This window comes from Ovis canadensis, chromosome 23, assembly GCF_042477335.2.
Source record: "Ovis canadensis isolate MfBH-ARS-UI-01 breed Bighorn chromosome 23, ARS-UI_OviCan_v2, whole genome shotgun sequence".
NCBI lineage: Eukaryota > Metazoa > Chordata > Mammalia > Artiodactyla > Bovidae > Ovis > Ovis canadensis.
The window spans coordinates 56468982-56493113 of NC_091267.1; the positions used below are offsets into that span (position 1 = coordinate 56468982).

General features: G+C 48.6%; 2 protein-coding genes across 24 annotated transcripts in view; one reads left to right on the plus strand and one right to left on the minus strand.

The window, feature by feature from the left end:
- Nucleotides 1-3762, plus strand: part of LOC138428443 (guanine nucleotide-binding protein G(olf) subunit alpha) — a 49769-nt gene extending 46007 nt beyond the window's left edge. For both annotated transcript variants that reach the window (XM_069569199.1, XM_069569200.1), the window contains one exon: nucleotides 245-3762. In XM_069569199.1, coding sequence (XP_069425300.1) covers nucleotides 245-391 — 147 coding nt within the window. In that variant the 3' untranslated portion in view covers nucleotides 392-3762. The remainder of the gene's footprint in view (nucleotides 1-244) is intronic.
- Nucleotides 2237-17552, minus strand: MPPE1 (metallophosphoesterase 1). 22 transcript variants are annotated; one of them, XM_069569190.1, is made up of 14 exons: nucleotides 16370-16663; nucleotides 15981-16043; nucleotides 13326-13433; nucleotides 10605-10678; nucleotides 10047-10180; nucleotides 8611-8751; nucleotides 8083-8191; nucleotides 6125-6228; nucleotides 5516-5590; nucleotides 4760-4868; nucleotides 4582-4647; nucleotides 4375-4497; nucleotides 3753-3893; nucleotides 2237-2848 (listed from the first exon to the last, which is right to left on the minus strand). In XM_069569190.1, the coding sequence occupies exons 5-14, from the start codon at nucleotides 10052-10054 to the stop codon at nucleotides 2666-2668; spliced, it is 1059 nt and encodes a 352-aa protein (XP_069425291.1). In that variant the 5' UTR covers nucleotides 10055-10180; nucleotides 10605-10678; nucleotides 13326-13433; nucleotides 15981-16043; nucleotides 16370-16663; the 3' UTR covers nucleotides 2237-2665. The 22 variants fall into 22 exon arrangements, with proteins under 22 accessions (XP_069425291.1, XP_069425276.1, XP_069425277.1 ...); XM_069569175.1 differs by having other exon boundaries at nucleotides 8611-8993; XM_069569176.1 differs by lacking the exon at nucleotides 10605-10678 and having other exon boundaries at nucleotides 8611-8993; nucleotides 16370-17552.
- Nucleotides 17553-24132: the final 6580 nt, after the last annotated feature.

Sequence of the window (24132 nt, forward strand, 5' to 3'; positions counted from 1 at the left end):
TCGCCTTTTCCCAAAGGGACGGGGTGTGTTTGTGGGGGGGGGGGGGTTTACTCCCCCTCGGCTCAGGGGTCACAGAGAAACAGACCCACTCAGGTTCAAATGTCCTCATTTTGAAAAGAAACTTTGTATTCTGAGCTGATTTCAAATTTGCATAGAAAGGGTTTCTGGGGAGCTCAACCCTGGCATAGAGAGCCCCTATACCCGCCCCCGACCCCGGAGCTGACGGCCGGCCGTGTCCCCACAGCGCATCAGCACGGCCACCGGCGACGGCAAACACTACTGCTACCCTCACTTCACGTGCGCCGTGGACACGGAGAACATCCGCCGCGTCTTCAACGACTGCAGGGACATCATCCAGCGAATGCACCTCAAGCAGTACGAGCTCCTGTGAGCCCCCCGCCCCCCGCTGCCCCGCCCCCGCCCCGCCCATCCCAGGCCCGCCAGGCACCACTCAAGGAGTCCTGCTCATCCGCCCTGGGGCTGTCTTCGGGGCTCTCGTGACCACCGGGCCCCCAGCCACCTCTGTCCCCTCACTTCTCCCCCAACCCTGGTCTGTGTAGGGGTGGGGGCCCCCTGACTCGTGGAGAAGTTGGAAGATGGGGAGACACACTAGCTCAGGCCTGACCGGGGGTTGCCTTTCTGACCGGATGAGCCCCCTACTGAGGGGAGACCCTGAGCTGCAGTGGGGTTCAGTTCCATCTCCAGGGGAGGCCAGCTTCAGCCTTGTTGCTGGAGCCCCTTGACCTTCCACGTGTCAGCAGAAAGCCCCCACTCACTGGGGCCACGTTCCTCCAGTTCACATGAGTCCCATCCACTGTGGTCCCCCAGGCTCCACTGCTGTGGCAGCGCCTCCTTTAATAGGTTCTTCCTGTTGCTGTTTTATTGCTGGTTTATTACACTGTACAGACTTCAAGATGTAATATTATTTTGATAACTAACTACTCAAGGAAAATCCCTATAGATCTTCGTGCCTTGACTGTGGCTGTCCCTGTAAAGAAACGCGTTTCTGTTGTGCTGAACAGTCATCCTCATCACTGCACTGCTTTGAGGAAGAGAACAAATGGTGTATGTAGAGCTTAGGGGTTTATCAGGCTGGTAGTCTTTATAATACTCATTGATCAATAGATATGTGTATATACGTTTATATAAATATTTGTAAGTAACACACAGTAATCCTCCACCTCTCACAGAATGCCATGCCCACAAGCCTCTTTCAGGGAACCAGGGACATTTTTCTAGTCAAAAAACATGTTTCTCCATTATCTGGCTATTTAATGACTTTTTCAAGGCCACCTGTTCCCTTAGTCAAAGTTTCTGAACTACTTCCTTGAGCACAGGTCCCATCATAAATAGCAAGGAAAAGACAAGGGTTTCAGGCCGTGTCTGGCCTGGGGACAGTCAAAGGACAGACTCTGATTTGCCTTTTGAAGAAGAAACACGACAAAACCTTTATTTGAAACACGAATACAGCTGTTCCTCAACCCTGAAAGATCTGCAAATACAGCCTTGTGAGCGCCATCCAGCACAAGACCTCAAAAGCCGGCCTCGTCTGTCCACTGCCCCGAGGCTGGTGCTCTCAGGTCAAGGATAACCTGTTAAAACTGTCTGAGGTCATATCTTAACAACATGGATGCCGACATTAACTTCCATTTCGTCTTTATGGTCTTTAATGTTTTAAAGTTTACTCTCTAAAGCAGCATCTTACAATCTTTTGTAAACTCATCCACATTTACACACTAGTTTTCCATGAAATAAAGGATGACAGCTTTACATACAGTGCACCATCACATATTTTGAATCATTATCACTGAATTTGGGCTCCTGCCATCCTTGATTGTTCCATTAAACTTTCAGATGAACTGAGACTTACAAAGGGGAAACAATCTTCAGTTTCCATTGCATTTTCACAGTACAACATGAAGAGAATCTGAAGAGCTACAGCCCCAATATATACCCAAAAGAATGAAACTGTATTTTTATATGAATTATAATTCAACAATTCCCCTGTAACTAAACTTCCTATTTAGATAAGTCTGATTGAAGAGCTAGATTCTCTAAAACACACATACACACACACAGATTTTATAAGGCTTAAAATTACCACAGCCATTTTTTCGACTTTCTACTGACAGGCATTCAATTCAGATTTAACAACTTGGAGAGGAAATTACACTCATCTAAAAATATGATTCCATTAATTTAGCACAGAAATAAAGAAGTCTGTGAGAACAATATATTCTTGCTTGTAGCATCTGTATTTTATTTTAAGCACACGACTTTATAAAACAGAAACTTGAGAACATTCACAGGAGGACAGACACAGACCCCACATATGTGTACAGCTGGCCCTCCATCCTGGGGAAGAGTCCTGGGGAAGGGAGGCTGTCCAGTGCATGCCAGTGATCACACGCAGCTTCTGCACACTGTACAGAGTCTCTGATAACACACATACTTGATAAACAAGCAGACAGACCCGGTGTAGAGACAGGTCCCATTTTTGCAGCTTGGGAACAACACTGATCCTGCAGGGCCTGATACAAGTGATCCGGAACCCAGGAGTGGTGATCACGGCCCACTGTAGTCTCACCGTCCATGAGCACTTCCCAAAGTTTATTTTTTTGGGCTTTGGGACTTACTACTGCTGAGAGCAAAAGTCTGTTGCTACTCACATGGTCTTAAATTTTCTGAGCACCCTCTGACCAAAATGAAAAGGTGCAGACACAAGCCTAGTGGGGATTAACATGATGAGCATGAGGCACCCGGCTGCCACACAGTAAGTGGTCAGAACCATGTCCTCACACGGCAGGTAGCACTTGGCAAGGGCGTAGTCCATGGGCGTGATGCTGCCCTGGGGAGCAAGAAAGACCATCAGCTGCATGGATGGCACCAACCCGCAGATACAACCAAGGGAGTGAGCCGCTGGGCCCGACGAACCTGAGACCAAGGACACTGCAGGCCACACTGCCCCCATCCCACATGCTAGGTCCCGGGGGCTGATCCCCCACTGAATCTAGCACCTAATACAGGGTGGGGAGGTCCTCTTGGGGAGGTCCTCTAAACCCAGAGGCCATGCAGGAGAGGATTCAGAAAGGCCTGGAGACTTAGATCAGTGGTCATCCAGGAACAAACAGGACACGGCTGTTTTTCATGCCACTTGATGCTGAAGTAAGCAACCTATCACCTAGAAATACATGTGCATGGGGCATTTCAATGGACCTTTTTTTTTTTGGTAGACATTTTTGCTGTGTGGTATGACAGTGGGGAACATTCATTTACTTTGAATTTGAAAGCAGAAGGTTTTCCCCATCCTGTTATTAAGTAAAAGCTCCTGATGTGAAAGCACTATAACCTGGACATGGACTCAGGGCTCAAAGAAAGGAGCTGAAGCTTTAGGTCATCACTAACATCCCTGACAAACGTGCAAGACCCACAGCATCCGTCTGTTAGCACAAATAGGCAAGTGTGGAAAATAAGACAAGATGACCCTGTCTCCTTAAAAAACAGAAGGCAGAGCTCCCGGGGCACTGCTGTCCTTGCTGGACGAGACACCATGAGATGGTCCCCTCAGCACCCCACCAGAAACAACTGTCCCCAGAGAGGGGTTCACGCTGCTGGGTGTGCTGAGAGGGGTGTGGTTACAGCTTCTGTATGTTTTCACAGATTGCGGTAATTCATGCTGCAATTCAGTAGGTGATCACTGTGCTGATTTAAATACTGTAGAAGCTTTGTGACGAAAATAAACATTCACATACCATGATGAAACTGGGGTTGTTTCTGTTCCTCCAACTGAAAGATGGCACACTGACCTCCAGGATGCCTGCCCTGTGCTGGACCTCGCAGGCGCTGTGCGTGTGGCCGCTGAGGATCAGGCGCGGCCGCAGCCACCACAGCAGCTGTGGTGAGTGAGAGTGGAGGCAGTGAGAGGTCGCCGGGGCCTGGGGACACACACACACCCAGCAGCTCCCTCTGCCCTCAAGTCCTTCAGTCTTTTCAGACTCCGTCAAAAGTAAGCCCAGGCTCTCAGGGAGAATCTATTTTTCCATCCCCAATTGCAGGGTTTTAATTATATATTTTTTATTAATATTTTAATAAATCCATTTCATAAATGTATATTTTGTTTTATATATTATATATACCATACAGTATATTAATATTTGTGTGTATATATTTAGGAAGGACATTCTAATTAAGTCTTAAGACTCTACTCTTTAGTTTCATTCACTGTCCTAGATACATGTTGGTGGGAAACAGAATAAACAAGAGCTGAGACTGTCATCACCCAGATCTTAGGAGTGGGTTTCCCAGGGGGGAAGAGGATGAAACACCTGTGTAGGAGCCACCTACCCCACCCTGCATCCCTGCATCCCCGCACACCTTCCGCGAGACCTCCCAGGACAGCACATCATAGCGCTCCTTGAAGGGGGTGTACTTCTCGTTGAGGGGTGCTGCATCCTCCCCGGAGCAGTTGGCATCATTTTTCCGGTAAAGCGGGAAGTGCTGTCGAGACCAGACAGGGGTCGGGACCGTGAGACCCAGCGCTTCCCCCACACACTCGCAGGCTGCCAGGTGGGGTCCCCTCACCTGTAGCAGGATGGGGGCCGAGGCTGGCAGCCACTGCCTGTCTCCACACCCGCGGGGGCGATGCTCCTACAGGTCAGAGGCCAGGCTCTTCACTCACTGGACACTGGATGGTGGGAGGGAGGGGGAAGCAGGGATGGCCGTGCCCCTGGAGTGGGGCAGGGGTTGAGGGGTGTCCTACCTCCCGAGAGCAGTTCAGCCAGTGAGAGATTTCCAGGAGCTCAGCCTCTGCCCTGGAGCAGATGTCACAGCCATCCCCTTCCAGCGCGACACTGTTGATCATCACGAAACTGCCGAGAGACAGGAGGTCAAGCCATGGGCACTGGCACTATCTGCGGGCACCTGTGCTCTGGGACCCGGAAGCTATACCCCACAGAGAAGAGATCCCAGTCCTGCTGCACTGTGCCTGCAGGTGCAGACGATGCTAAGAGGACAAGACAGCATCTCTGGGAGTCGAATCCAAGATGGGAAATGCTTTTCCACCCTGAACTAGTAAGAGGCCCCAGGTGACCACTACACTCAGCACCTGACCTTGTGTCCGCGGGCCTGGGAGGTAAGGTAGGGAGATGACGGCCACCCATAGCCCCGGCTTCCTGTGGGGGTGACGTGGAATAAGACATCAGAGCAGAGCCTAAGACCAGGCCGGGTAGGGTGGGGGGCGGTAGGTGGGGAGGGGGTCCTGCAAAGCTAACTGGGCCAAGGACCCCAAACCCAGATGACAGCAGGTCAGCTGAGGTGCCCTGGCACCTCCTCCCTCAGGAACATTGTCACAGACCCGTTAAATGTGCCATCGTGTCCTGCACACATGTCCACTGGCCACAAAGAGGTGCCTGGTGTTTAAAGAATTCAGAGGTCAGGAGGAAGATGACCATCGTGTTTACACTTTCTTAAGTCACATTCTAGGGGTCTTTGTTAAGAATTCACAGATAATACTCACTTAATTCCTTTCCAAGAAAACAGCCTTTCAGGGTTGAAAACTTTCTCAAATCGTTTTATTCTGTATGTGTCCATCCTACATTCGATTGTGAAAAGAAATATTTTTCAGCATTCTTAAAACATCCTAAGAATTATCAAGAACACAGGAAAAATAACATCTAGGACCTGAAGGCCTAACCAGCACATTGGTTCTGAGCTCCCACTCGCCCTGGGTAAGCAGGGTGCTGCTACCACTGTCTGACCTGGAGCCTGGAGTCTGGAGTCTGGGGCCCAGGGTGATCGACTTCATCCCCAGAGCTCCAGCTCCCTCACTGGTAGAGTGGGTAAAGCAAAAAAAAATAACAGGTAAAGAGATTGAATGTATGGAAGCGCTATGCTCACAACAGGCCAGCACCATGTAAAGATCAGCTATTAAAGCCCAAACCGTCTTGTTTTCTGATTCCCAAAGAAAACTCGTCACAAAACATTAAGTTCAAGTGAGAACCACTCTGAGGCACATACAGCTTGGTGGTAGGGCTGGGAAGTGATATGCAGGAGCCCCTAGAACCTGACCCCACAGGCAAGGCCCCCAGGGCTGGGCAGGGGGAAGGCGCCTCCACTGACTACTCACTGGTAGTGGAAGCCGATGTCATGGTTGCCAGCCACGGCCCGCAGCTGCACGTGGGGCGGGTGTCGGAACACCTTCCAGAAGCGCCCCACATCGTCCGCCCAGGCCTGCAGAGAGAAGCACACAGTTCAGCCCGGGGGACCGCCCTGCCAGGTTGTGAGGGTGGGAAGGTCGCTCCCTGCCGGGATCAGGCGTCCATAAAGCCAATGTGCAGAATTTCTACCAGTCTTTTCCCAGGACTAACCTAAGTATTTAACCCGATGCCACGTCTGAATGAAACAGTTTATCTCCGCAAACCATCCTCTTCACACACCCGCTACTTCAATGTCACAGACATCCCCAGGCTGAGGATCCCCTCAGATCAGGACATGTCCTAAAAATGGCTGCAGAAATATCCAGCTCAGGGTGGGCCCCCCAGGAATGAGGACCAGTGCCTCCCTCAGGGTTACGCTCCCTGAGGCTGGGTGGCGGGGTGGGAACCGACAAGACGTGGGGGAAAGAGAAAAACCAAAAGTTCTCTCCAGGCTTTTCTGACTTTACTGTTTAAGCCTGAGATGATGTTTCAGTCCTTATTTTTATTAAGCCTAAAAACAAACTGGACAAACACTCTAGGCTGGATGATAACTAGCTGAACAGTAGTCAACTTTGTCCTAAAGTCTTAAATTTGGCCCAACCTAGGGAAATAAACTGGACAGATTCCTTCAGTACTTTACAAAGACTTTAACAAATAATACTTAAAGTTAGAATAACATAAAATTAGAAAAATATAACATGTTCCCCTTAATTTTCTAAAGCAGCATTTATATCCAAGCTCACTCTACAACCAGTTGCTTTTTACACACAGTGTTTCCATGGTTTCACAATTAGTTCTGGACTAGATGAAACCAATGACTCGGGGCAGAAGAAGAAGGGGGCAACAGAGGATGAGATGGTTGGATGGCATCACCAACTCAATGGACATGAATTTGATCAAACTCTGGGAGATGGTGAAGGACAGGGAAGCCTAATGTGCTGTAGTCCATGGGTTGCAGAGAGTCAGGCAAAACTTAGTGATGGAAGAACCACCAATACTTCAACCCCATGAACAGAGGTTCCCATCAGATCTGAACCAGGACTTTCTTTGTACAGCATTTGAAGTGTCCCAGTAAATTTCAATTAATTTTTTTAAAATATCTTCCAAAACCATCTGGAAGATATTTTTTAAAAATTAATTGAAATTTTTTTCAAGTATCTTCCAAAACTATCAGGCTTCCCTAATAGCTCAGCTGGTAAAGAATCCACCTGCAAGGAAGGAGACTCTGGTTCGATTCCTGGGTTGGGAAGATCCCCTGAAGAAGGGAAAGGCTACCCACTCCACTATTCTGGCCTGGGGAATTTAATGGACTGTATAGTCCATGGGGTTGCAAAGAGTCAGACACGACTGAGCGACTTTCACTTTCACTTTTCAAACCATCAGTGACTGAACATTTTTAACTAAGCAGCAAGAATGGTGCTTTTCTTTCCCCCATTAATCCCAAGAATGCAGTAAGCCAACCATTCTGCCAGCCAAGGTGAGAACAGCCTTGCCCTCTGGTTCCTAGAAAGCTCACAGCACCTGGTGTCACCCCTGAGGGCAGAGAGACCTCCCACCAGCAACCCCCCAACCTTCCTTAGAAGAAGGCCATGACCTCATAGGCAGCCCAGCCCATAAGTGTTAACTCAAACCACACTTCAGCGTGCATCCTGAACTCTGGGGACAACCCGGACACTTCCCTTCTGTGGATCTTCCCTTCTGAGAGGGTCGTGGGAAGCATCTGCCAACCTTCAGACATCTCTTACACAGACAAACAGGACCCAGAACCGGTGGGGACATGGAGCCTACGACTGTGGACACTGGAGCCCCTGCACCCAGCACCAGGACTCCGCACGTCCTAGGCTCCCTGAACCTCAGTGCAGCCCCAGGCGTGGGGGTGCATGCCCACCTCGGGGGAGCTCCACTTCCCCTCGTCGAAGATGTCCCCCAGGATGAAGACAACTTCCGGCTGCAGCAGCCACAGCGCTGTCTGGAAGGCTCGCTCCATCTGCCACTCCCTGGAGGCCAAGAGGAAAGGAGGGGTGGTGTGTTCCATTTCTTGTCTACCTCACACCTCCCAGGGTTTAAAGCTCTGAGAGGAAATACAGTAGCCCTGCCTTCATCTGTCCCTCCCCAACCCCCACCCGGGGATGTCCCAGTGCCCCAGGACGCTCCACCCACCCCAGGAGTAAGGCTTATTCAGGGAGGCACAAGTGCAGCCAGCATGACAAGAAGGGGTCATAGACAGGGCCACCGGGGCAGGAGGTGCCCCCATCAACCCTCTGGTGGCGTCACCCACAAAGGTCAAAGGGTGGAAGCAACCCAGTGCCCACGAGCCCTTGAGGTGGTGGAGTTAGAAATATATGGGGGACCGTGAGACCCCACCTGTGGGAAGAGGCCTACAGACCTGCAGAAAACTGAATTTGGCCCAAGTTACCTCCGTAATTTGTCCAGCCAGTGGCCTCTTATGGCCCCGAGCAGGTGGGTGTCAGCCAAGAACATGGCCCTGAGCACAGGTTCAGGGGCCTTGGGGGCCCCAGGGGTGCCGGCATCTTCAGGGGTTTTCAGCTCGGGCCAGCTACACCGGAAGATAACAAGGTAGTAGATCAGAAATTCACAGAAGAGAAGCACGGCCAAGACGGCAGCCGAGAGCTTCAGCAGCAAGAAGCCCCTCGTCTTCAGCAAACGGAGGCACTGCCGCCTGGCCTCTAGCCAGCTTGAGGCCATATCCCTGCCCAGGGGTGCTGACAGCCAGAGACTTTCCTCGAGGAAGCTAGGCTTCTGGCCAGGTGCGGTGATGTCCGCGTCTCCGCTGTGTACCTGCAGGGAAGGGAAGGACCAGGTTATGTCTCCCTTGAGGAGCCACCGTCAGGCACCGCCACGAAGAACCAGTGACTTCCAGAGCCTGTAACCTTCCCAGACCCACTTTCCTGTACTTTCACAAGGACAACCTGTCATGGCTCCATACAAGGTCTCTACATCTGCAAGGGCCAGAGGAGCTATTAGAATGGTTCTCCCAACAAGATGACAAGTTTCATCAATATTTTAATATCATTTGGTTCCCCTGGTGGCTCAGATGGTAAAGGCTCCACCTGCAATGCAAGAGACCTGGGTTCCATCCCTGGGTTGGGAAGATCCCCTGGAGAAGGGAATCACAACCCACTCTAGTATTCTTGCCTAGAGAATCCCATGGACAGAGGAGCCTGGCGGGCTATAGTCCACAAGGTCGCAGAGTCAGACATGACTGCGTGACTAACACTTTCAATTTCAGAAGTCGTTCGATGGAAGGGTGTTTGTTAAGGTCAGACAAGAAAAACAGGAAAAGTCAACAATTAACAAGTAAGGGCCAATTCCAGGGTTCCCCTCCAGCCACCTCCACAAAAATCAACAGGCTGTATGTAGCCCCCTATAGGGTGTTGCCTTTGGTGTGAATTCACCACTTCTCTACACAGGTTTTCCCGGAGAAGGCAATGGCACCCCACTCCAGTACTCTTGCCTGGAAAATCCCATGGACAGAGGAGCCTGGTAGGCTGCAGTCCATGGGGTTGCGAAGAGTCGGACACGACCGAGTGACTTCACTTTCACTTTTCATTTTCATGCATTGGAGAAGGAAATACCAACCCACTCCAGTGTTCTTGCCTGGAGAATCCCAGGGACGGGGGAGCATGGAGGGCTGCCGTCCATGGGGTCACACAAAGTCGGACATGACTGAAGCGACTTAGCAGCAGCAGCAGCTACACAGGTTTTCCACAAAAGAAGTGGATGTTCACAGGCGAGGTGCCCCCTCGCTGGCTCAGAGTCAGGGCTGGAGAGAGCCACAGCCATGAATTCTGAGTTAGGATTACACACGCATCCACAAACATGATTTTTCACCTGCACATCAGCCTTATGCTCTGGATGAGCCTCCTTCATGAAACATGTATATGCAGTGGTTTCTCTTCAGGAGCCTTTCAAACATTCAGATTCGCCTTCATTGTAGATGAGCTTTGCATCCACTTTTGACACATCTGAAGTGAAGGCCAACACAAGGGGGCCCCTGAGAGCCGGTCCTCCATGGAAGGGTCCTACACTGATGGTCAAGACAAGGATCCTGCACATGGTGACCTGGGGGCCACAGAGAGCTCAGACATGGGAGATGCCCCAGAAGCCTGGTGGGGTTGGGTGGCTGGGCTGTGGAGACACTGACCACGGGTCCTAACTGAGCCAATCAATGCAGAAAACCCTTTCTGGGGAGGTGATTTTCCAGGATGATCTAGGAACCTGCATCTGGTTGACACCAAAGGGACCAGGACACACTGTTCTGGGCCTAAAACAATCTCCCCTAAGTCCAGCTTGCAGAACGGGCCCCCTGCACCAGTAAAAGCCCAGCTTGCTCCACAGCAGTGCTCGTAACACACAACCACCAAGACACAGAAAACTGCACAACCTCACCTAAAACCAAACAGGGCAGCCAACAGGAATTTGCTGTACATCTCAGGAAACTCAAACTGAGGCTCTGTATCAACCTAGAGGGATGGGATGAGGACAGAGATGGGAGGAAGGTTCAAAAGGAAGGGGATATATGTACACCTATGGCTGATTTATGCTGAGGTTTGACAGAAAACAACAAAATTCTATAAAGCAATTATCCCTCAATTTAAACATATATTAATTTTAAAAAGACAGGGCAAAGAAAAAATAAATGAAAGGCATCTGCTCTCACTACCCATCTTCTCTCAAAAGGCCTAGAATATCCTACAATCCTGAAAGCTAAGGCCCAGCAGCAGCTGAAACTTCCGAAGACCTAATGTCCCACAAGAACTGGGAGGGAGGGAGTCCATCCCTGTGGCCTCTGCTCTGTGCTTCCCGGCTTCCCAGCGAGGAAGCCTAAAAGACAAGTCGAGTGGCTCCTCCACGCCCACTGCTCTGTCATGGAACCCTGCTCCCGGCAGTCGTGTTGGGGACGGAGACCTTAGAGTACAGAGAGGCGACATCCCAGCTGCTCAGCTGGGCAGTGGACACAAGAGCAGGGTGGGACACAGGAGACGGGGGACACGGGAGTGGGGGGACAGGAGCAGGAGGACACAGAGTTTGAGACTGGGCACCGCCCACTGCTGTCAGCTTAGATAAGGGCCCAGAGCCCTGCCCTTCCCCAGGCTCCATGTTCTCTCCTCCATAGAGAGCCCTTCAGCCAGAGGACCTAGAGGGAAGGAAGAAGAAAAGGAGGAAGGAGGGGCAGCAGGCCAGCCTGCTGGTACTGAGACATGTCTTCTCAAGAACACCCTAAGGCCACGTGACCCTGGTACAGTGTGATCACTGAAAAATACACAGAACTCCCCATAAGAGTGAAACCATACTTGACAACTTCTGACACAGAATCCTTCCAACAGAATTCCTTTTCCTCAAATCTTGGAAATGGCTCTTCCTCCTTCCAAAACTCACTGTAATTTCCATCAAAGTCGAGTTCACTTCACCGTCTTTAACGCTGGCCATAGCTCACCCTCTTCACCTTCTGAAGTGAAGGCAGTATTTCCCGGGGCTGATGGGGTAGGAGAATGCGGCTGGGCTCGACTTCAAATCCCACACTAGGAGCCCGGACGTCACTCCCACCACAGCTGCTTCTGACAGCTCCCTGCTCTCATGGAACCTATAGTCAGCCTTACCACCTGGCGGAACTGGAAGGAACCTGCAGCCACAGATGCCCAGTCACTGCCCTGTGGCCAGCAGTGCTGCAAAGAGCAAGACCGAGCAGCCCTGGCTCCTCTTTGTGCTTCACCCTCCACCACACAGAGAGAGCCGCACTGACCTGTGAGAACTGACTGCAGCTCCACTTAGGGTCCTCAGTGAGTCCCCGACGCCCTGGGCCTCACAGGGTCACAGCACCCACCCCCCCACTGCTGCTTCGGACACTGACAGAATGTTCAAAAAAGTGCTTTCTTTAAAAAAAAAAAAAAAAGTATTTCTATTGTTGATGGGAAAATTAGCCAACAGTTCATCCAAGAAAAAAATGGAGAATGTTATTGGAGCCAGCCTGGGAGTCAGTCTTTTGCTTCTGAGCAAGGGGTCATGCATCAAATGTCTCATTGACAGCTTACACAGTGCAGACCAGCATGTACAACTGGTGAATGGTGGGTCATCAGGCCCCCTAAAGAAAGAAGAAAGAAGCCTCTCTCTCAGGAGGGCTGGTCCGTGTAGGTGCAGAGCATGCACTAAAGTGGGGAGGAGGCCCAAATGGGCAGAGAAAAATTTTATTTTGAGGTTTTCCTCATCTTGCCATCAACTATGAATTTTATTTCATTTCCATGAGGCAGGCTTATCAGAATGAGATAAGAATCAGGCTCACACCCTGAGGGAATCCCTCCAGCTTGGTAAGAGGAACCAGCGGGTCCAGGGAAAGGTCAGTGACCAGAGGGCCTAGGAGCCGTGGCCACAGGGCTGACCCCACTTCTCCACCATTCACTGCGTAGCGCTTCTCACGTTTCACACCCGAAGCCCCAGATGCTTGACTCACTGAAAGTAAACCTCATGTTTTATCTCAACCATAACAAAACCAATGACCTAAGATCCTCACAGAGGTTCAGGAACCAATAACTGAAGCCGCCCGCCTGGCCAGGAAGGACAGTGACCACCTGTATGAATTATCTCACAACAGAAGGTCCCGATAAGGATAAGAAAGAATTTGGGAGGGGCCAAAAGGAGGGAGGAGATGCCAGCCCATAATACATTCCAACCTCCCAGAAGCCCTCGAGCTGGGATGAGCCTTGTCTGAGATGCCCTCAGCACCGGGAATTGGACCTAACACGGGCCAAACAAGATGACTGTCCAGTGACGACCCAGAAAATTAACCCATTACCATAAACCCTGAGACTGGGAGCACACAGCGGAGCAGGTCTCCTGGGTTCCCTGACTCCACTGTGCTCCCGCCGGGTGACCCTTCCCAGTAAAGCCTTCTGCTTCATCAGCCTTCATCACAGCCTCAGGGTGTGAGCCTGACTCTTATTGTCTCCTCAGACAACTCACTTCTGAGTGTTAGATAAGAGCCCACCCTCAGGCCTGTGAGGGGTCCCCCTTCTGTAACACAGCCACTGCCTTAACCACCAAGTACTACCGTCCCCTTCACGTCCAGGCCCTCAGAGGCGAATGCAGAGTAAATATGTCCTTTTCTAGACTAACCTGGGTGGTGGGGATGTCTGATCCCTCCTCAGAGCTGCCTGGGCCCAGATGCCACTGTCCCCTCCTGTCTACTTGACAAACATGTGCTTATCCATCTTTATCACCAGTCTGTAAAATGAGGAAGAGGGAGGTTAGGATAAAGGCTATATTCTGTGTATTGCCTTCTCATGATAAATGATGAATCATTCTGTCTATATTAGGTTTCCTTTCAGTTAGCAGGTTTGGGCTCAAAAGGCAAAATTAATAAAACATTATTGCTTTCTGTCTCCATGTTCAATATGTCAGTTTTACTAAGCTCATCAAATTTAACCCAGCAGGAGAGCCATACAGGCTGCCATATAGGCTCCCACTACTGGGGAAAACTGTATGGTGGCTCCCCAAAAAATTACAAGTAGAACTACCATAGAAAGAAAGAAAGAAAGTGAAGTCACTCCGTCGTGTCCAACTCTTTGCAACCCCATGGACTATAGCCTACCAGGCTCCTCTGTCCATGGGATTTTCCAGGCAATAGTCCTGGAGTGGATTGCCATTTCCTTCTCCAGGGGATCTTCCCAACCCAGGGATCAGACCTGGGTCTCCCGCATTGTAGACAGACGCTTTACCATCTGAGCCACCAGGGAAGTCTACCATATGATTCAGCAAACACACTTCTGGGTACACAGTGGCTTTTGATATATTCACATTGTTCTGCAAACATCACCTCCATCCATTTCCAGATGGAAACTCCACATCCATTAAGTAACAACTCTTAACACACCCAAATGTCCTGAAAGCAGAGACTCAGATATTTTTACCCCATGTTTACAGTAAGCTTCCCTGGTGGCTCAGAGGTTAAAGCATCTGCCTGGAATGCGGGAGACCCAGGTTCAATCCCTGGGTCGGGAAGATCCCCTGGAGAAGGAAATGGCAACCCACTCCAGTACTCTTGCCTGGAGAATCCCATGGAGGGAGGAGCCTGGTAGGCTACAGTCCATGGGGTTGCAAAGAGTTGGACACAACTGAGAGACTTCACTTTCACTTTACAGTAGCACAGTTCACAAGAGTCAAAATGCGGAAGCTACCCAAGGGTCCACTGACAGATGAATCATGGATAAATAAAATGTTGCATAAACTTCTAATTATTAATGGAGTATCATTTAGCCCTTAAAAAAGGAAAGAAATTCTGACCCAGACCATAATGTGGATGAGCCCTGAGGACAGTATGCTAAGAGAAATAAGCCAGTCACAAACAACAAACGCTAGATGAGGGCCGGGTACATGAGGGCCCTACAGCAGTCAGCCCCATAGATACAGAAGTGGGATGGTGGATGCCAGGGCATGGGATGGGGGAGGATAGAGAGTTATTACTTAATGGATGTGGAGTTTCTATCTGGGAAGAGGAAAAAACTCTGGAAATGGATGGAGTTGATGGTTGCAGAACAATGTGAATGTACTAAAAGCCACTGAACTGTACACGTAAAAATGGTAAAACTTAGGAGATAGCAGACCACCTGACCTGCCTCTTGAGAAATCTGTATGCAGGCCAAGAAGAAACAGTTAGAACTGGACATGGAACAACAGACTGGTTCCAAATCGAGAAGTGAGTATTTCAAGGCTGTATATTGTCACCCTTATTTATATGCAGAGTACATCATGAAAAACGCTGGACTGGATGAAGCACAAGCTGGAATCGAGATTGCCAGGAGGAATATCAATAACCTCAGATATGCAGATGACACCAATCTTATGGCAGAAAGCGAAGAAGAACTAAAGAGCCTCTTGATGAAAGTGAAAGAGGAGAGTGGAAAAGTTGGCTTAAAACATTCAGAAAACTAAGATCATGGCATCTGGTCCCATCACTTCATGGCAAATAGATGGGCAAATGGTGGAAACAGTGAGACATTTTATTTTGGAGGGGCTCCAAAATCACTACAGATGGTGACTCCAGCCATGAAATTAAAAGACGCTTACTCCTTAGAGGAAAAGTTATGACCAACATAGACAGAATATTAAAAAGCAGAGACATTACTTTGCCAACAAAGGTCCATCTAGTCAAAGCTATGGTTTTTCCAGTAGTTATGTATGGATGTGAGAGTTGGACTATAAAGAAAGCTGAGGACCAAAGAATTGATGCCTTTGAACTGTGGTGTTGGGGGACTCTTGAGAGTCCCTTGGACTGCAAGGAGATCCAACCAGTCCATCCTAAAGGAAATCAGTCCTGAATATTCATTGGGAAAGACTGATGTTGAAGCTGAAACTCCAATACTTTGGGCACCTGATGCAAAGAACCAGCTCATTTGAAAAGACCCTGATGCTGGGAAAGATTGAAGGCGGGAGAAGAAGGGAACCACAGAGGATGAGATGGCACCACTGACTCAATGGACATGAGTTTGAGTAAGCTCCGGGAGTTGGTAATGGACAGAGAGGCCTGGTATGCTGCAGCCCATGGGGCCACAAAGAGTCGGACATGACTGAGCAACTGAACTGAACTGATGGAGGTTTTGCCACAATTTTTTTAAAAAGAAGACAAACACATGCACACAGAGGACCCTTTAAGTTAACAATATTCTATAACAAAGGCTTTCTTTCTGATTTAAACTCACTACTTTTATATTTAAAAAAAGGAAAAGTCTCCAGAAGTTGGATTTAGGGAATATCACTGAGTCATTTTCTCACCTTTTAAAGAATGAGACTTGTTTAAAGGTTGACTTGGGCTTCCCCAAATCAGTGCGCCTTTACCTGAAATAAAACACAAACGTGTGTTTTATGGCTGAATAATCTTTCGTCAACTATTACTAAAGCGGAAAATGCATCACTTTCTGGAGGATATAGTGGCTGCCACCCCACCTAGGACACCGAGCCTGAGCCAGAGGGAAGTAAAATGCGCTGATAATCTAGCAGCTGATGACCCACATTACGTGATTGGTCAAGAACAGTTTCTTAAGTTACAGTGTAAATATTTTCATAAAAAGCGCATATACAACATCGTTCTGTGTGGCCCAACACTCAAGGAGTAGTAGCTGCCGTCCGTCACGGGAGGCAGAATATTTCATGCCCTGACTAACCTGCGTGGGGGCCGCAGCTCGCAGCGCCGGAACAGCAGCGAACGGAAGCACAAAAGCGCGGCGCGCAACCTGCTCCCCGGGCCGACGGGCAGATCCGGGGTCCCAGAGGCCCAGCCCCGCGCCGACCTCGGATCGCGGGCTCCACCGCGCGCTCGGTGCGCCTCCTTCACTCGGCCTCCAAGGGCAGCGTGCCGAGACCTGCCCGCGGCGCCACGCTCGCTCCAATCCGGACCCGCAAACAGCAGGCGGCCGGCGGCGGGCGCGCAGGGCGGGGCCCGAGCACCGCTGGGGAGCGGGAGGGCGGGGCGCAGGGGCGGGGCGTACGGGCGTAGGGGCGGGGAGCTCACAGACAGGGAGTATGGGACATGGGGCGGGGCGTAGAGGCGCGGGGGCGGGGCGCGCGGGAGGACCTGGGCTTTTGGCGCAAGAGGCTGCGCCGGGCGCTGGACTGGCTACGAAACCTCCGCAGCTCCCGGGCTTCCCCTCGGCTCTGGCACCCGGCAGCTTTCTGCCTGGTCTGCGTGGCTCAGCGCTTTCAAGAAACAGATGTGAAACAAGTGAGACAGACATCACAGTCACTGTTTATCTGGGGTTTTCTTTCTTAAATTTTTTATAACAATAAAGCTGTCATGTTCTCCTTTGTCAAAATGCTCACACATCATGACTTCCAATAATCCGCAAAATGACCCTGTAAATCAAGAGCAACCATCACTATGTCAAGCAAACAGAAGCTCAGAGCAGTGATTCAGAATCTTCCAAACAACCAAGTCTGGGCCGATTTTCAAATCTGAACACAGTGAATGTACTGAGATGTAATATGAGAAATCACAGAGAAAGCAGTTAGCAAGATGCCTGGTATATGTAAGCAGTAAGTGGTATTATTAATTAAAATTGTGTAGTATTTCCAAATATGCCCAGATGAACAATTTCAACATCTCCAGAACACCAACACAACCGGACTCCTCATGATGCAATTAGGAGGTAGACATCAGTCACCCCAAAGTATTCTCACTGAGAAAGAAAGAGGGAAATATGAAATCTGGCCAAGCCTAGAACTACAAGCCTAAGAAAATACAGGGACCAAATGAAACTGTTATGTGACACAGCAGAAAGTGAGCAGTGAACCCAGGGTGTGGTAAGTGTACAGAGCAGATGGCCTACTGTCTTTATTCCACGAACAAGTAGCATCACAGCATAAGGGAGGAGGATCTGTCTTTGCAAATCAGACAGGAAACAAGGCAGCCAAAGCAGATCGTGGCCTGGGTTGTTGGGTCGTGTGTGGGACAAACTAGCTTAAATTTTTTTTTTTTTTTTTTAGATTTGTGGACTTCCCTGGAGGCCCAGTGGTTAGGATTCCACGCTTCCACTTCAGGAGGAATAGGTTTGATCCCTGATCAGGGAATTAAGATCCCACATTCCACCGGCACTGTACAGAAAAAAAAAAAAGTAATAAAAGATTGGAAAATTTGGATTTGGAATGGATGTCAGGTGATTGTTATTTATTGTTCAGTAGCTAAGTTATATCCAACTCTTTGCAACCCCATGGACTACAGCACACCAGGCTCCTCTTTCCTTCACTATCTCCCAGTGTTTGCTCAAATTCATGTCTGTTGAGTCAGTGATGCTATCTCACTGTCTCATCTCATTTATCCATTAGGCTCTATGAACTAAATGAGTAGGTAGCAGATTCAAAACCCACAGACAGAGCTCATGGGAAAACAGTCTGACAAGCTGTCCCCATTGACCCCTAGATATAAGGGGAGTGAGGATGAACCACAGAGCGCTGCAGCCTAGGTAACATCAGTGTGTGTGCAGGTAGAAACAGGAGCAGTGAGGAACCTGATGATCCTGAAGACAGGGAATCAGCATCAATTTCCCCAAAAAGTTGAACAGCTTTCTGGGGAAACAACAGCAGAACAGCAGGGAACAGCAGTTGAACACAGGAAGGGTTTTTCCTTCTCTAGGCCTGAGGGGCTGGAGCAATGCTTCTTCCAGGACAAGACCCCACACGGAGGGGGACCCCCTGGGGGAATGAGCACTTGCAGGACATGGAGGAGAGACAGACAGTAAGGAAGACATGCTGATAACACTGGGCACGAGGGACTTGCAGAAGGCAAGCCCTCACACGTTTGTCCTTGGATGACAGCAACTGAAGGCACTGCGACAGCTGACGTCAATTCAGGAATGAGCGTCAGCAAAGAAGTGAGGTCAAGAGTCAGCAAAGTGATCAGAAAAAAAAAGAACAAGAAGTAGAATAACATTCTTGCAGACAATGAAAGCATACCACAGGAGTATGCACACAAAACAGACCAAAGCTGTCACGTACTATTTCAGAACAAACTAAAGACATTTAGAGAGTGAGAGACAATGTGAATCAAAATTAGGAAGAAATAGAAATAAAAGAAAAAAATAAAGTCTAAAGGAATGAGAGGAACTAAACATAACCAACAACACCTTAGGAGAAATGGAAACTGAAAAGAAGAAAATCATTTTAAATTTTTTTAAAAAATGAAGAAAGGCAAATAAGTTTCAGAGAGAACAAATACTGGGGACAGCCAAAAGCATCCAGCAGATAACAGGAGTCCCAGAAGATAAAAGTGACATGAGATAACAGTTCTAAAACCTGCAATTCAAGGAAACAAATGTTCCTGAAATATAAAATCTACATACTTGAAATATAAGGAAGGGAAACACTGCATACCAGAGAATATCAATTCAGAGTGCACACCACCAAGACATATTCTAGTAAAACTACTGAGTTTTAAATAAAAATAAAAAGGAAGTATCTTTGGGCATCCAGGAAAAAACAGCAAGTGACTGATGAAGGAATAGGATTTAGTTTATCCAGCTTCCCTGGTGGCTCAGATGGTAAAAAAAAAAATCTGGCTTTCTCGCGGCGCACAAACCGCTCCGGCTCTACGATGCTCAGCCGGGAACCGTCTGGGGCCGGCCCTGGGCTGCGTGCACTTCCCCGGTCCAAGCCGCTCGGGTTCGGCGCTCAGGCGGCCCTCGGAGGCACAAGTGCGCCTGGGACTGCGCTTTGTGCCCTTCCCAGGTCCGAGTAGCTCGGGAGTTTGGCGAGCGCGATCGCCGCGGCTTGTCACCTTTTCCGCTGCTGCTGCTCAGCTTTCTGGGTGGACCGCTGGCGCACCCCGTGAGGCAGACTGTGACTGTCCAGTACCCCCAGAAGTCTTAGCAAAGGAGCCTGCTTGCAGTTAGAAATAACAAAGCAGCAAGTCATGCAGATGGATGAAATTGATGCAGAGGAGAAAATTTTGACCTCAAGTAACAGCCAAAACCAAAGTTTCTCCCCGCAGTGGAACCAAAGGAGCAGCCATGACCAGAACCTGCAGTCAGGAACCTTTTCAGAAGCGAAGGTCTATTGTGTAGGACGATCTAATGCCAAAGCCCCCTTTACCACACTCAACCATAAATGACCAATTTCCAAAGCCCTCCGATCGAAACCAGCCCTGCCAGCACTTCTGCAAGGCAACTTATCCTCCCCTAACTCATCAAAGTTCACGGAACCCCAGACCAGGGAGACAGATATGAGCTCTGCCTCCTCTCTGTTTGTTGGTCAACACTGCCATAAAACTCTTTGTTATCTCAAAAGCTATGATCAAAATATTAGCTTCTATGCACTTTGGGCAGCAAGCCCTTTGCTTGCTAACATTATCATCAAACACCCTCTGGTGAAGTAAGATCAACAACATAACAAAGCAATTATGTCTCAGCCATGGAAAATCTGAAAAATAGATGTGCATGTCTCAGGCAAAAAAAAAAAAAAAATCTGCCTGCAATGCAGGAGACCCAGGTTCAATCCCTAGGTGGGAAAGACACAACTGAGGGACTAACACTTTCACTTTCAGACTGTGAGCTTTATGCCAGCAGAGAATATGTACACATACTTCAGATTTTGTGAGGAAAGAAAATATGAGCCTAGGACTTCACATGCAGCAAACGTGAATTTCAAATATAAAGATCATAGACAACTGTTACCAACATGCAGGAATTCAGAGAATTTAGTTTCCGTGATTTCTTCCAAAAAACAAGCTTCAGACTATCAGAATGACAAGGGAGAGATATTGCTATAAAAATAGGAGGTGAACATCAAAGTCATAGTGTTATTTGAATTAAGACCATTTTCATGTTAAAAGAGAGAGAGTGGTATGTAATGGTATCAGTTCAGTTCAGTTCAGTCGCTCAGTCGTGTCCAGCTCTTTGTGACCCCATGAATCACAGCACGCCAGGCCTCCCTGTCCATCACCAACTCCCGGAGTTCACTCAGATTCACGTCCGTCGAGTCAGTGATGTCATCCAGCCATCTCATCCTCTGTTGTCCCCTTCTCCTCCTGCCTCCAATCCCTCCCAGCATCAGAGTCTTTTCCAATGAGTCAACTCTTCGCATGAGATGGCCAAAGTACAGGAGTTTCAGCTTTAGCATCATTCCTTCCAAAGAAATCCGCTCTGACAAAATAGATGTATACAGCTCTTTATTGACAGAGGAAGAATGGAGAGCAAATGGCAACCCACTCCATTACCCTTACCTGGAGAATTCCATGGACAGAGGAGTAGGGTAGGCTGCAGTCCATGGAGTTGCAAAGAGTCGGACATGACTGTGCGACTAGCTTTCACTTTCACTAGGCTCAACTATTCTTTGCTTTTCTCTGAAACATATTCTAAAAGACAGTGGGGTTCAAGACCAGTAATAGTCTGTTAGAAGCAGTAAGGCAATCAGGTCATGAACTTACTAATTGGGAGCCCATTACTTCACGACCAAAAGGAAAGACTCAGCGTCTCCAGCAGATGGCGCAAGCTGCCCTCTGCCAAGATGGGGCCTCACCTTGCGCTCGGTTAGTATCAAAACATGTTCTCTCCTCTTGAGATGGAGGAGACAATGGACCCTAACCAGGTAAGAGGCTGGGTTAGGAAAGAAATTGGTCAGCAGGACCCCAGGAAACACCAAGTAGAGAAGACAAAACCTGGAGGCTTTTGCACTTATTTCTCATGTTAAACTGTTAAAAACATGTACTGACCGCACCAATAATCTGTTCCATTCACATCATTTGGGGCTCTGGAAAAGTTAAGAATTCTTCCAGAATACAGCTTTAAATTAAGCCCCAAAGAACAGCAAAGTACTAGGAGTTAAGACATCTGAAAATAGTTTTTCCTGGCAGGATAATTGGTGCAGGGCTCATAGTGAAGAGAGGTTTCCCGTAACAGATAAACCAGTTCTGAAGGAAACCTCAGGGCAGGTGACACTAACTGGGGGTTACTGGGACCAGTCAGTGTTCCTGCTGCTTCCTTGGCTATTGCATCCTGAGCTCTGGGCTGTGCGTTGTCTATGAGCAAGCAGACAGCAGAATGGAAAGATTCACATCTCTGCACAGGAGGCAGGGAACATGACGTGTATTCTTTGGAATCATCCTCAAATCTGAGCCGGAAAGTAGAGCTTTGTTAATCCACTTCTTAAACATCTATCCTCATGAGTTTCCAGAGAAAGTTCGGAAGCTGATGACTGTGACTAATTTCAGTGAACAGCTAAGCTGTCGTCACCAGCAGCCTCTGTCCCCTCCCATCTACTGATGTAGCTAACTCTCTGCAGCTGCCTTTACTGTCAGCTCGCCCCTGAAACTTCTTTCTAAAGATTTTTTAAAATGTAAAAGTAATATGTTAACCACAAGACGTTTGAAAATACTGAAAAGTTGTAGAGGAGAATTACCCAAGATTCAGTAGATACTGGCTCAAGTCTAGGACCTGAGTCTGGGACCCCATCCCTGGGCTAGAGGCTTAACTCTGGGACTTAACTCTGGGATGAAGAAAGGAGTCTAGCCCATATTATATGGGACTAGTTTCAGTTATGTTTGTACAGTTGTGGTAGCCAGTTGTCAAGTCACATGCTGTTTTATGCTGCTTCAACTGCTGTTAGCTTGTTTGATAGCATCAGGGCACCTGACTTGGTGGGTTTTTAAGTCTGATTCATCAGGTGGAAAAAGAACAGGGACGTGTACAGGGGTTTTCCACCCTGACGTTTATAACATGCCCCATGGAAGTGTTTGAAAGAATCAGGTGCTACATTCATCATTAGAGCCTGAACTACTTGACAGTAACTTGGTCAAGTTTAGAAATGCTGTTGTCTGGGAAAACGTCCTCTATCTAATTTATGCACAAGTTGAGGGTTGATTACAAAACAGTCATTGGACTTGCTGACATTATCAGGCCATCGGATAGATTAACAAGACTCACAAAATGAGTCTTGTTTCATAAAGCTTGAAGAGGACTTCCCAGGAGGTCCAGGGGTTAGGACTCCATGCTTCCACTGCAGCAGGCATGGGCACGGGTTCAATCCCTGGTTGCAGACTAACATCCTGCATGCCACATGCCACCCCCAAAAAAGCTTGAAGATCATAGGCCATGCCACACAGCTTACAGGATCTCAATACCCCAACCAGGAATTGAACTGGACCAGAGCTCTAACCCCTAGGTGACAGGAGAATTCCCTGAATTTTATGATTTTAGTTCATTAAGCACTGATACAAAACACCAGCTTCTTTTCTTTTCTTCTCTGAGCATAACACCCCCTCTCTACCACACATGCATTGGACAGGCCTCTGGCCACATTTGAGACAAGCAGAGGAGATGGAACCACTCACGCCCCAGAAAAGGCACAGGCTCCCACTTCCTGATGATCGCATGATTGATTTTTTCTGATTAAGACAATTTTGGAAACATTTATGTAATAGTCATGTTTTCCAATGGGTGTTTTCTTTCCTGCTGAAAAGGCATTTTGAGAGTAAGAGCATTCCCTCTTCAGTTCTTGGAAAAGCTAATTGCATTCTGGGGACTCTCAGCAACTTGTTTTTCTCCTCTCAGCAGGCACAGATGCAGCGCACCCTTCCTGGACCCTCAGATCCCTCCCATCCTGGTTAAGAAAAGACACATGACAGGGCCCTGGGGACGAGCCCTTTTCCATGATTTCCAGACTTCTCAATCCCACACACCAACAACTGCTTCAAAAAAATTTTTTTTATTGGTGACCTACATAGATTTGTCAATTTGTTCATTCATGTGGCCAAGTGAGAAGGAAAAACAGAATAAAACCTGCCATCTCCCCCCAGAATCATTTTATTACAGAAACAATATTTTATCACTCAAATGCAGAAAGGACATTACCTTAGCTAAGGACAGTGTTTTGCATGAAATACACTTAGCTGAGTGGACGTCTCCTAGGCGTGGCCATGTTACTGTTGTGTGGGGTGGGTGTCTCTGTGGGCAGACTGGTTCCTGGCTGGGAATTTCAGCCCAAGATCGGGCTGCATGGCCAGCCCTGACTCGCTCACACCTGCTTCCTGCTGGAGACCTATGCTCACCAGACGCAGCTTTACCACCTACTGCCCATCACCCACACCTGCTCCCTGTGCGGTCCAGTCCTTTGCCTGGCCTCCTGGCCCGAATGGGCAGAAGCAGCAGCCCCATTCTCCTTAAAGGATCCATACCCCTTGACAAGCATGCCTTTCAAAATATTACTAAGTCAGCATATTTTTGCCTCCACAGCTGTAGCTGAGACAGTCTTGAGCCCAAAGACATCAGAGTCCTTCTCTAGGGAGCAGACAAGAGAAGGTCTTGCCTTTCCTGGAAATTTAGTAGGGCTGGGCTGTTTCTATCATCTTTCCCAAAGGAATGTGAAAAAAAGACTTACCCTATACAGAAACACCTCCTTCTTTCAGACCACCAGCATTTTCCATGTGTTAATCATCTCATGC

Coding starts and splice junctions, on each gene's coding strand:
- MPPE1 (XM_069569176.1), bottom strand. CDS start 10,085: ATGAAGGAGGCTCATCCAGAGCATAAGGCTGATGTGCAG. Junction 4,648..4,759: donor GGCTGAACTGCTCTCGGGAG/GTAGGACACCCC, acceptor TCTGACCTGTAG/GAGCATCGCCCCCGCGGGTG. Junction 4,498..4,581: donor CGGCCCCCATCCTGCTACAG/GTGAGGGGACCC, acceptor TGGTCTCGACAG/CACTTCCCGCTTTACCGGAA.